Genomic DNA, 12,004 nt, shown 5'->3' with positions numbered 1-12,004 from the left:
CTTCCCCCTCGTCAGAAAAAAAAAGATAACAGCTGATCTTTATTGTTTAAAGTGAAATCAATACATTTAGTACACATTCTCCTATGGGGTTCCACCATGGCTTTTAAACATAATGAACAAGGAGTTTCCTCTATGTCAGACATGTTTATACAGACTAGCAATGAGACTAGCAAGCTTGGAAAACACTTTAAATCAAGTTAACAAGCAATATAAAAAAAACGTTACTGTGCCTTTAAGAGAAACAAATTTTGCCAAAATTTGAAATAACAGTGAAAAAAGGCAGTTAAACTAACTACATTTTTACAGTGTATGTAACAAGTTAGCAGAGCATTGCACCCACTTGCAAATGGATGATTAACCCCTTAATACAAAAAACAGATTAACAAAACGAAAAATATGTTTTTTAAACAGTCATAACAACTGCCACAGCTCCTACTTTTGAAGCCTTTTGAGCCCTTCAGAGATGTCCTATAGCATGCAGGGGACTGCTGAGGGAAGCTGAATGTCACAGTTTGTAATTTTAACTGCACCAACTGTAACTTTTATACTATAACAGTGGAAAGCCTCAGGAAACTGTTTCTAGGCAAAAATAAAGCCAGCCATGTGGAAAAAACTAGGCCCTGTCGTATATATCTCTAGTCTAAGGGCTGTCACTAAATGAGTGTTTAGCAACAGATGTATATGTATGATTCTCGCAAAAGAAGATAAAAATGAGATGCTTGTAAGAATTATTCTTAATATGGTTTAATTTCGCCTTGGTTAGACAAAACCCTAACTATAGACAAATATTTAATCTGGGTTATCTAACAGATTAAATTAATACTCATATTTATCAAATATTAGTTGACATAAACTATTTATTAATCACAGCAAGATTAATTACATACCTTGAGATCTGAAGGCAGAAGATAACAATAGCTTCATACAAAGGCAAAGCTTATATACACATTTTAAGCCAATGAAATGAAAGCATACCATAAATGAAAATGCTATCTTTGTATATTTTAACTTCCTTAAAAGAAAATACTATTTTAACTTGTTCATGCGCAGTGCATTAGAGTGTTAATAATACTATGTGTCTAGCTAGCAGTATAGGTGTTTTGATTGACAACAGCAACTGAATGTAAATGTCACAGTTTTAAATACATTGTCTTTAAAACACTATTTAACCCATTACTAACTAAACTGACTAATCCTATCTAAGTTAATTTAATTTATAACTCTTCCATATTCTATATCTTAATTTATATCTAAATGTTTTATCTATGAATAACATATTTAATGTGTAATTCTTCTTTGAAATTGTATATTTTCTAATCATGATTTTATAATTTATTCTAATCATGATTTTATAACTCCACATTCCCCCACTTTCTTTTCTTTTTGTCAGACACAATCCCAATGATTAAACACTAAGGGCCAACACAGAAGAAACTACCAGACATACACCAGACATATTTCAAACAATAGACAGTGGATTTGACGTCATACACTACTATAAAGAATGTTCCAATAATTACATAGTTCATAAGTAAAGATGTTCAAGTCTTGATTGAAGGAATCAGATCCATAGCAGCGTCATTGCAGAGAAAGTTCAGTTCATAACTACCTTAGTAGTAAGATACATTTGTTGCAGAATTGAAAGCAATAAAGTCTGTAGGAGCAGTTCCATCAAGAAATAGAACATGTGTAATCTTCACAGTGCTTACAAACAGGAACAATAGTGTATATAACCACTGAAAAGGCCAGGGAAGAACCATAGGGTGGAACAAGTAGACGACACAGTTAGTTGCAGGTAACGATTGCAGCAACCATAGGTAAACTTGTCACAAGGCCTCAGCATGTCCAGTAGTAGTCAGGCAGATCAATTCAGAAGAGCCCAAGTGCAAATCAAAAGAATTCCATCCAGACACCAAGAAAAGAGAGAGATAGGAGTATCCTAAAAATAAAAATAAAGTATAAGTATACAATATTGATATCAAATTATTCTATATGTCAGTCAAATTGGATTAGGAAGCCTAGTTGTATCAAGCGAAACTGAATAAGCAGAATATAAAGGTACATAACGTTTTTGTTGTGAATTAAGATGTTCCAGGGTTGTAAGTTGTCTAACTAATTTTTTGTTTAAATGCTTTTGATAACAAACACAACCACACATAAAAATAAACATAAAAATTGGAACAATAGTTAAAACAATAACAGGGTGTAACATAATATTAAAAAATTGAGTAGCTGTACTACTATATCCAAATACAGATTCCCACCAAGATATATTTGCATCTTGTAAAATACTAGAAGTAGCTGATTTAAAAATTCCTTGTTCATGTTCAACTGTAATTTTAGTATCTACAGAAATATGTTTTAAATTTTGTAACAAGGAAGAAATTATAGTAGAATCAGTTAACCATTTCTTCATTTGTGATCCCATACCCAAAGGTAAATTATAAACAGAAAAATTCATAACATGGTCCCATGTTAAATTTAAAGTAATATTAAGAGTTTGGGGCATGGTAAAATTCCAATTAGATGATGCAATATATTTAAGTGGAATAGTATTACACCAGGTACCAGGTAATAAATGAGAACTAGCAAATACATTATCCTGTGTTTGGAATATAATAGTATCAGAATTAAATAAATGAAAACAAACTCTGTCAGATCCTAAATAAAATACCGGTCTAAGTACATTAAAATGACTTTGTAAGGTACAAGACTTTTGATTTTCCCAACATGTTTCATTGGTTGAATGGAATTGTGAAAGGGAACAGATAAACGAATTTGCATTGGAATGACACAATGATACATCAACAAGTGTCCATTTTGATTCATCAATGTTATGTGACACCCATTGATGTGACAATACTGGAAACAGTAATGAACCATTAGCAGGAAGACCAATTGTCGCTAAGCGATAAATAATAGTATCTTTACCAGACCAAGGAATTAATGTATGAATCATACAAAATTCAGTGGTGCAGTCAGATAAAATTACTTCCCACCATAAAAGATGTGTCATGGCAAAATTAGTGACTGACTTAGATGCAGCTAAGCTTAAAGAAGCTGGCCACTTTCCAGACCATAAACTCTGAAGTTGAATCTTTAAGTCAGTAGATAGATCAGATTGTACTTGAGAGCATAACATAGCCCAGGCTGTCTCATGTGTAAAATTATATAATTCATTTACTAAAACATTAAATTTATTTTTAATAATATTAGTAATATCCACCATAACATAAGTTTGATGTTGCTGGAGATTAGCAATATTATTGTTAATTCCATATTGAGTATCTAAGCCTGTAGCTGCATGAGAGGCAAGATTTGCTAATTTATATCTTAATATTTCAGAATTTATTTGTGCAGTAGAGCCAATCATACTACCATATGCTCCCAAGCCAGTCGCAAGTACATCTCTCCTAGGTCTATGATTAGATCGAAGAGAAACATTTTGCAGTAAACTTTCATGAAACCACCATTGGAATGATTTTTCTTGTACAGACACAAAGGGAGTGCAGTTTGAATATTGTGTAGAAACTATCCACCTTGACAATTGAAGATGCCAAGTAACTAAACGATATTCAACATCATAAGCAACTTGTGTCGCAGAATCTAAACGTACCTGAATAGGATCACCTTCATGAAAAGGTATTTCTAAAGAGGTAGGAATAGGTTTAGACAAAGGAAGTGAAGTAGTAGTATGTACAAATAAACTAATATGAACAGAAAATTGTGAAATACCATGGTCCATACATTGCCATAATCCTACAGAATCAAAAGGATTCAAATGATTAATTAATAAAGTAGCAGGTATATAAGAAACATTAAATAAATCTACTGTGCTACTTGTATCACAAGATAAAATATTATCTGACATAACCAAAGGAACTTGTTTATCATCATGTAGAATTCCTGCAGATGCAGAAAGTAAATCAATACTGCATAGGAGACAGATGTTCACTCCTGTATGGGGTATGCCACCAAATCCTGGAATAATAAGATGAGAAGCATTAATATACCATTCTTGTAAATAATCAAACTTTTTCACACTAGCAACAAAAAGTGCAACAAACTGAGGAGAAATAGAAGGATGGGAAATATGATAAATAGGTCTTGAAGGTGAAAGGACAAGACGATTAAAATTTGATAACATCAGAGTCATTAAACTAGTATCAGCTGTGGAGTGAGATTTAAGAAACATAGGCTGATAATTAGATTGTTTAGTAGAATTATCATTCTGTGGTATACTCCTTACTTTATTATGAATTATTTGGGAAACAAATACATTAGAATAGCAAAAACAGATAAGCATTATAGTCAAAAAACAACATGCACATGCTTTTAAAGAAAACATATTAAATGGTTAGAATAAACTATGTGGCAATAATATAATAAAAATATAATATGGCTTAAATATGGCAGGCAACCTTATAGTCCAAGAAAATATATTAACAACTAAAATAAAATATATATGTATTTTCTTAGACAACTTAACAATTATATGAAAGCTATAAGCATAAATATAACAGGCATAATATGAGGTAGTCTTAGAGTGTAGGAATTGTTCAAACAAATAACAAACTGTTCCAAGACTGGTTCTTTTTATCCTTTTATAGCAGCATCATTCACAGTATAGTTGTTCAAATCCTATCACAGTTAAAGGCAGAATCTTGAACAGACTAAGGATTCACAAGTTTATAAATATATAAACCTGAAAAATAAACCATTTCTTTTTTTTTTTTTTTTTCAAAAGAAACTATATGTTGTTTCTCAGTATTCATGCTGTCTTAGTTTTCACACAACTTATATTGCATAGCATGCTTATTTACATATATACAAACCACTTGTAGTCTTAAGAAAAAAGATGTTAAAATCACTTTGTTGTTCCTGAAATAGACTACAAAAAATCATTTAGGAAGAGAATCAATGTAAAAAATACATTTTTTAACTTAAAACCCTATGTCACAGCAAACTGTTTTTTACAGCATCTATCAATCAACTGTGAAAAGGGAACTAAGAGCAGCTGTTCTTTTACAAATCTGTCAGTATTTCTTAGTTCAGCATTAGAAACATTTCTTAGGTTAGAAAACTCAGTTTTATAGTTTTCATTTACAGATTTAACAAAAGATAGTCCTTGAGATAAATAATTTAATTTACTATCTAAGTCTGATTTAGCATTAATTTCCTGACCTAGAGACCCTTTTGCCTTATGCAAAGCAATCTCCATATCATCAAAATCTTTACATATTTTATCATAATGGGCCATTAGAGATTGTAACTTTTCAGCTGAGATTACCTCATTTTCTGATAAAGCAGGAGGGCGTGATAAAGGAAATACTGGAATAGCCTCAGAACTTTGAAAGTCTGAATAAGTGTTTTTATACAAGGGAGGAGCAGATGGTGTAACACATGCATCTGAATTGTCTAAAAACACATTCTCATTCTGTTTCAGACTATGGGGAAGGTCAGTATTTAAAGTACCAATTTGAATAAAACCATTTTGTTTAGTACAATACATAAAAATACCACTGCCATATGTACTATCAGAGAATTTAACATTTGCAGAGGTTTGTCGCAAATTTTGCAAAAATTCAACAACTTCTTTAAACAAAGTATTATTATTTTCTAATATAGAAAGTTTATCATTCAGAAGACCACATGTATGTGCAGATAACATACTATATTTCCTACTGTCTTCTAACTGTATCTCTAAGGAATCTAAAAGAGATGCCTGCAAAATATAATTAATATGTAATTGCTCATTTGAACTTAAGGATTTCAATAAGGTTCCTAATAGTCCTTCTAACATTTTATCCTTTTTAACCACAATGTTAGCAATTACACAATCCTAAAACACATAAGGGAGATTATACAATACAGGGTGGATCTCTAATCTATGTCAATTAAGTCAAAATTTATGGTGTGCACAGCCATAATTTAACTCTATTTGATAAAAAAGAATAAGTTACTTACAGAGCATCAAGCAGCAGCAGACACACACAGTGTTCAAAGTCCAGCTTAAGAATGCACTATGGTCCAAGGGTTTCGAATTTCCAACAGGACGATGCCCCCAAAGTGTCGTATATACCTCTAGTCTAAGGGCTGTCACTAAATGAGTGTTTAGCAACAGATGTATATGTATGATTCTCGCAAAAGAAGATAAAAATGAGATGCTTGTAAGAATTATTCTTAATATGGTTTAATTTCGCCTTGGTTAGACAAAACCCTAACTATAGACAAATATTTAATCTGGGTTATCTAACAGATTAAATTAATACTCATATTTATCAAATATTAGTTGACATAAACTATTTATTAATCACAGCAAGATTAATTACATACCTTGAGATCTGAAGGCAGAAGATAACAATAGCTTCATACAAAGGCAAAGCTTATATACACATTTTAAGCCAATTAAATCAAAGCATACCATAAATGAAAATGCTATCTTTGTATATTTTAACTTCCTTAAAAGACTTTATAATTTTGGCTGACATATAGAAAATACTATTTTAACTTGTTCATGCGCAGTGCATTAGAGTGTTAATAATACTATCAGGCCCATTTATCAAGCTCCGTACGGAGCTTGAAGGGCCGTGTTTCTGGCGAGTCTTCAGACTCGCCAGAAACACAACTTATGAAGCAGCGGTCTAAAGACCGCTGCTCCATAACCCTGTCCGCCTGCTCTGAACAGGCGGACAGGAATCGCCGGACATCAACCCGATCGAATACGATCGGGTTGATTGACAGCTCCCTGCTGGCGGCCGATTGGCCGCGAGTCAGCAGGGGGCGGCGTTGCACCAGCAGCTCTTGTGAGCTGCTGGTGCAATGTTAAATGCGGAGAGCGTATTGCTCTCCGCATTTAGCGAGGTCTTGCGGACCTGATCCGCAGTGTCGGATCAGGTCCGCAAGCCCTTTAATAAATGGGCCTGTATGTGTCTAGCTAGCAGTATAGGTGTTTTGATTGACAACAGCAACTGAATGTAAATGTCACAGTTTTAAATACATTGTCTTTAAAACACTATTTAACCCATTACTAACTAAACTGACTAATCCTATCTAAGTTAATTTAATTTATAACTCTTCCATATTCTATATCTTAATTTATATCTAAATGTTTTATCTATGAATAACATATTTAATGTGTAATTCTTCTTTGAAGTATATTTTCTAATCATGATTTTATAATTTATTCTAATCATGATTTTATAACTCCACAGGCCCCAATAAGTTTTATCACCAAAGCATATATAAAAATGATTAAACATGCCAGCAAACGTTTTATATTGCACATTAATCAGAGTATATACCTCTGATAGCAAGCCTGATACTAGTCGCTATTAAATCACTGTATTTAGGCTTTAACTTACATTAATCCGGTATCAGCAGCATTTTCTAGCAAATTCCATCCCTAGAAAAACTTAACTGCACATACCTTATTGCAGGATACCCTGCACGCCATTCTCCCTCTGAAGTTACCTCACTCCTCAGACATATGTGAGAACGGCAGTGGATCTTAGTTACTTCTGCTAAGATCATAGAAAAACGCAGGCAGATTCTTCTTCTAAATGCTGCCTGAGATAAAATAGTACACTCCGGTACCATTTAAAAACAATAAACTTTTGATTGAAGAAAAAACTAACTATATTTTACCACTTTCCTCTAACTACCTCCAGCTATGTTGAGAGCTTGCAAGAGAATGACTGGATATGGCAGTTAGGGGAGGAGCTATATAGCAGCTCTGCTGTGGGTGATCCTCTTGCAACTTCCTGTTGGGAAGGAGAATATCCCACAAGTAATGGATGATCCATGGACTGGATACACCTGACAAGGGAAATTAAGTTTTCCCTGAGGTCATACTGAGTCTTGTGTATTCAAGGTTATTCATTCACCTCTATTTCCAGTCATCTTAGGTTTAAGTTGGTTGAAACAACATCAACCAAATATACTCTGGCGTAAAGGTTCTGTCTTATTTGATTCGCATTACTGCAACACTAAGGCCTCTATTTATCAAAGTCTGGCGGACCTGATCCGACAGTGCAGATCAGGTCCGCCAGACCTCGCTGAATATGGAGAGCAATACGATCTCCGTATCCAGCATTGCACCAGCAGCTCACAAGAGCTGCTGGTGCAATGCCGCCCCCTGCAGAATTGCGACCAATCGGCCGCCAGTAGGGGGTGTCAATCAACCCGATCGTACTCAATCGGGTTGAATTGCGGCGATGTCTGTCCGCCTGCTCAGAGCAGGCGGACAGGTTATGGAGCAGTGGTCTTTAGACCGCTGCTTTATAACTGGTGTTTCTGGCGAGTCTGCAGGCTTGCCAGAAACACAGGGCCTCAAGCTCTATCCGGAGCTTGATAGATATGCCCCTAACTGTTTACCTTCCCAGTCCCTTTTACAGATAACGGTACAGAGCTAACCACCTCTTTATTCTGACTTCAACTATGTCTTTGATAAAAAAACAGGCACAGTCATTACCTCCACACCGAACTTTTGATTGCCCTATAGATTTGATACCAGGCTCAAAGATTCCCTACGGACATATCTACCCCTTGTCCAAGCCTGAACTTGTTCATCTCAAAGAATACCTAAGAGAGAATCTTGCAAAAGGATTCATACATCCATCCACTTCACCAGCAGGTTCAGGTATCTTCTTTGTGAGGAACAAGGACAATAGTCTAAGACCAATAATAGACTACAGGGAGTTAAACAAATGCACCATCAAAAGCAGGTATCCCCTACCACTTATACCAGAGTTGATAGAACGTCTGCAGGGGGCATGGTTTTACACTAAGCTTGACTTGAGGGGTGCTTATAACCTGATAAGAATCAGAAAAGGGGATGAGTGGTTGACGGCATTCCATACCTGGTACGGTCTATACGAATATAATGTTATGCCGTTCGACCTATGCAACGCCCCGGCCACATTCCAGTATTTTATAAATGACTTGTTTAGTGACCTCCTTGACTCTTGTATTGTGATTTATTTAGACGATATTCTGATATACTCAGACACCTTAGAAAATCATATATCACACGTCAGAACTGTTCTTTCAAGACTTAGATAGAACCACTTATATGCCAAGGCTGAAAAGTGTCTCTTCCATTCTGACTCTATAACCTTTCTTGGGTACCCTATTTCCCCTTTGGGCATCCGAATCTAGAACAACAAGATCGATGCCATCACAAAGTGGCCTATACCCACTAAAAAAAAGATGTTCAAAGATTTCTTGGGTTTTCGAACTTTTATAGAAAATTCATACAGGATTTCTCAGCCATAGTGAAGCCGCTCACCTCCCTCACTCGGAAAAATACTAAGTTCCATTGGACACCAGAAGCTGATGATTCATTTAATCTGCTCAAAGGCAGATTCATTACTGCCCCGATTCTACAGTTCCCAGACCCTACCAAACAATACTATCTGGAAGTTGACGCGTCTGATTTCGCCATTGGAGCAATAGTGTCGCAAAGGAAGGCACCCAAAGAACCTTTGCTTCCTGTCGCCTATTACTCCCGAACGATGAATCCTGCTGAATTGTATTATCAAATAGGCGAAAAGGAGCTCCTGGCAATAAAGGCATCACTTGTCTTTTGGAGACATCTTCTAGAAGGAGCCAAGTTCCCAATCATCATATACACCGATCATAGAAACCTGCAATATCTGAAAACTAACAAAACTCTATCTGCACGTCAGGTGCGTTGGAGTCTTTTCTTCACCAGATTTGATTTTGTCATCACTTATCATCCTGCTGCCAAGAACGCCAAGGCGGACGCTCTATACAGGTATGGTTCCACACCTGACTATACACCAATACTAGAAACTGTTATACCATCACACAGAATTATAGGTCTCACACTGGATAAAATACCTCTATTCAAAGACCACCTACAGGCTGATCCATTGAACAAAGATCCTATATTGCATAAGGACTCCAACTGCCTACTATACCACGGATGAAAAATATATGTCCCTAGCTCCTTGAGAGATTAAATCCTTCGTACTGCTCATGATTCACCACTCTCAGGGCACCCAGGTTTACGTAAAACACTCCACCCTATACAAAGGGATTTTTGGTGGCCTAGATTAGTACAGAGTGTCAAACACTACATACAAACTTGTGCTACATGTACAAAATGTAAACCTTCCCATGATCACCCATACGGGTATCTGCTCTCTCTTCCAATTGCCGATAGACCTTGGCGACACATCGCAATGGATTTTATTGTAGAACTCCCCTTGTCCTCAAACCACAACGCTATATTCGTGGTCATAGATCTCTTTTCTAAGATGGCACACTTTATCCCTTTACATGGTCTTCCAACCACTGCAGAAACAGCAGATCTATTCTTGAAGCACATAGTACGCTTGCATGGCCTCCCAGATTCCATCACAACTGATAGGGGATCTTAATTCACCTCCAGATTCTAGACTCAACTCTGTAAAACTTTGAACATACACAGAAACCTAAGTTCCGCCTATCATCCAAAAACCAACGGACAAACAGAGGACAAACCAAACTCTAGAGCAGTATTTACGTTGCTACTGCACCTACCAACAGGATAACTGGTCCTCACTTTTACCGATTCTCTTTCAACAACACAGTTAACTCATCCACTAAGCTGACACCCTTCTATATTAATCACGGCTTTCACCCTACTTACCACCTATTTCAAAAGACGAGAGCCTCTCACCCTTGGTGAATGACACAGTCAATTCTCTCGCCCAAACATTTACTATGCTCAGGGCAACTCTTAAGGCAGCCCAGGCGAAGCAAAAATACTACTACGACTTGAAAAGGACCAAAACTCCTGATTACAAACCTGGTGATTCTGTTTGGCTATCCTCCAAACATCTTCGACTACAAATTCCAAGCAAAAAATTGGGTAGTCTATTCATAGGCCCTTTTAAGATCATCTCAGTTGTTAATTCCAATGCCGTTACTTACCTTCCTGGTATCATATACATCCTACTTTCCACGTATCCCTACTGAAGCCTTACTCTCCCATCAGGCCATCCACGAGCACAACTCCTGATCCGGTTCCATTACGGGCGATACCAGTTACGGGGTTGCCACCATATTGCATTCAAGGTATCACCGTCGCCAACTGCAGTATCTAGTCCGATGGAAGGGCTATGGAAAGAAGGAGGATTCTTGGGAACCGTTCTCAAATTTGTCGGCTCCCAGACTAGTCTCCTTGTTCTATTGGCGTAATCCTGATCGGAGGCAGCTCCTTGAGGAGGGTATACTGTCAGGGGTGTCTTTTGCTCTATTCACCTTGCTGACACTTCCCCTTTAAATTCTGCTCTCTTGTGAAAACTCCTTCCTATTTAAGCTCTTACTGAACACACCTTGCTAGGTAATTTGATTCCACGGGATATCATACAGAGCACAACGTATCTAGCAGTCGTTCTACTGTCTTACTCAGGAAGGCTGTTTCAATTGCTACGTTCAAACACTCTCCTGCCCACCCTAAGGGTATACCTGCAGACTACATTGTGGATTTCCTCAAACCAATCAGCTGTTGAGCTGATACAGTAACTGGAGCCTCTCTCTCCCTCTCTCCACGAGCTGCTGCGTGTTACGTCATCCAACTGTCGGAGAGGAACATTCAGGCTGCAGTCTGGGCCCAGCACAACGGACAATTGTACGGTACTGTGCTTAACAAGTTGCTTACAACTCTGAACTGTAGATTAATTTGTGCCAAGTTTTCTCCACATCCGCTTGCCTCTGCATAAACTGCCTACTCTGTTCACTCATCTAATTGCTTCTGTGTCTACCGTTTGCTAACTGGACTGCATATAGCTACACTGTGCTCCCCATACGAGTCTCATAAGCTCCACCTGCTTTAGCTGTTGCCTGTTATCAGTATATACACCTCTTATTTCAATACCAGATATACTGTTTCTCCCTCTAAAACCCCAGCTGATATTCTGAGAAACATATCCCTCTCTATCACTTTAGGTGTGAGCTAGCAAACATTTTTATGTTATCCTTTCATACTGAAGTA

General features: G+C 36.7%; 2 protein-coding genes across 2 annotated transcripts in view; one reads left to right on the top strand and one right to left on the bottom strand.

The window, feature by feature from the left end:
* Positions 1 to 12,004, top strand: part of CARD11 (caspase recruitment domain family member 11) — a 1,057,928-nt gene that overhangs the window by 395,693 nt on the left and 650,231 nt on the right. The gene's annotated exons all lie outside the window — the stretch shown is intronic.
* LOC128643987 (uncharacterized) lies at positions 1,732 to 3,595 on the bottom strand. Its single transcript, XM_053696755.1, has 2 exons — positions 2,242 to 3,595; positions 1,732 to 1,939 (listed from the first exon to the last, which is right to left on the bottom strand). Exons 1-2 carry the CDS (start codon positions 3,371 to 3,373, stop codon positions 1,827 to 1,829), a joined length of 1,245 nt encoding a protein of 414 aa, XP_053552730.1. The 5' UTR covers positions 3,374 to 3,595; the 3' UTR covers positions 1,732 to 1,826.

Source organism: Bombina bombina, unplaced genomic scaffold (assembly GCF_027579735.1).
Source record: "Bombina bombina isolate aBomBom1 unplaced genomic scaffold, aBomBom1.pri scaffold_78_1, whole genome shotgun sequence".
NCBI classification, from domain to species: domain Eukaryota; kingdom Metazoa; phylum Chordata; class Amphibia; order Anura; family Bombinatoridae; genus Bombina; species Bombina bombina.
This window is presented reverse-complemented; position numbering and strand designations above follow the sequence as displayed.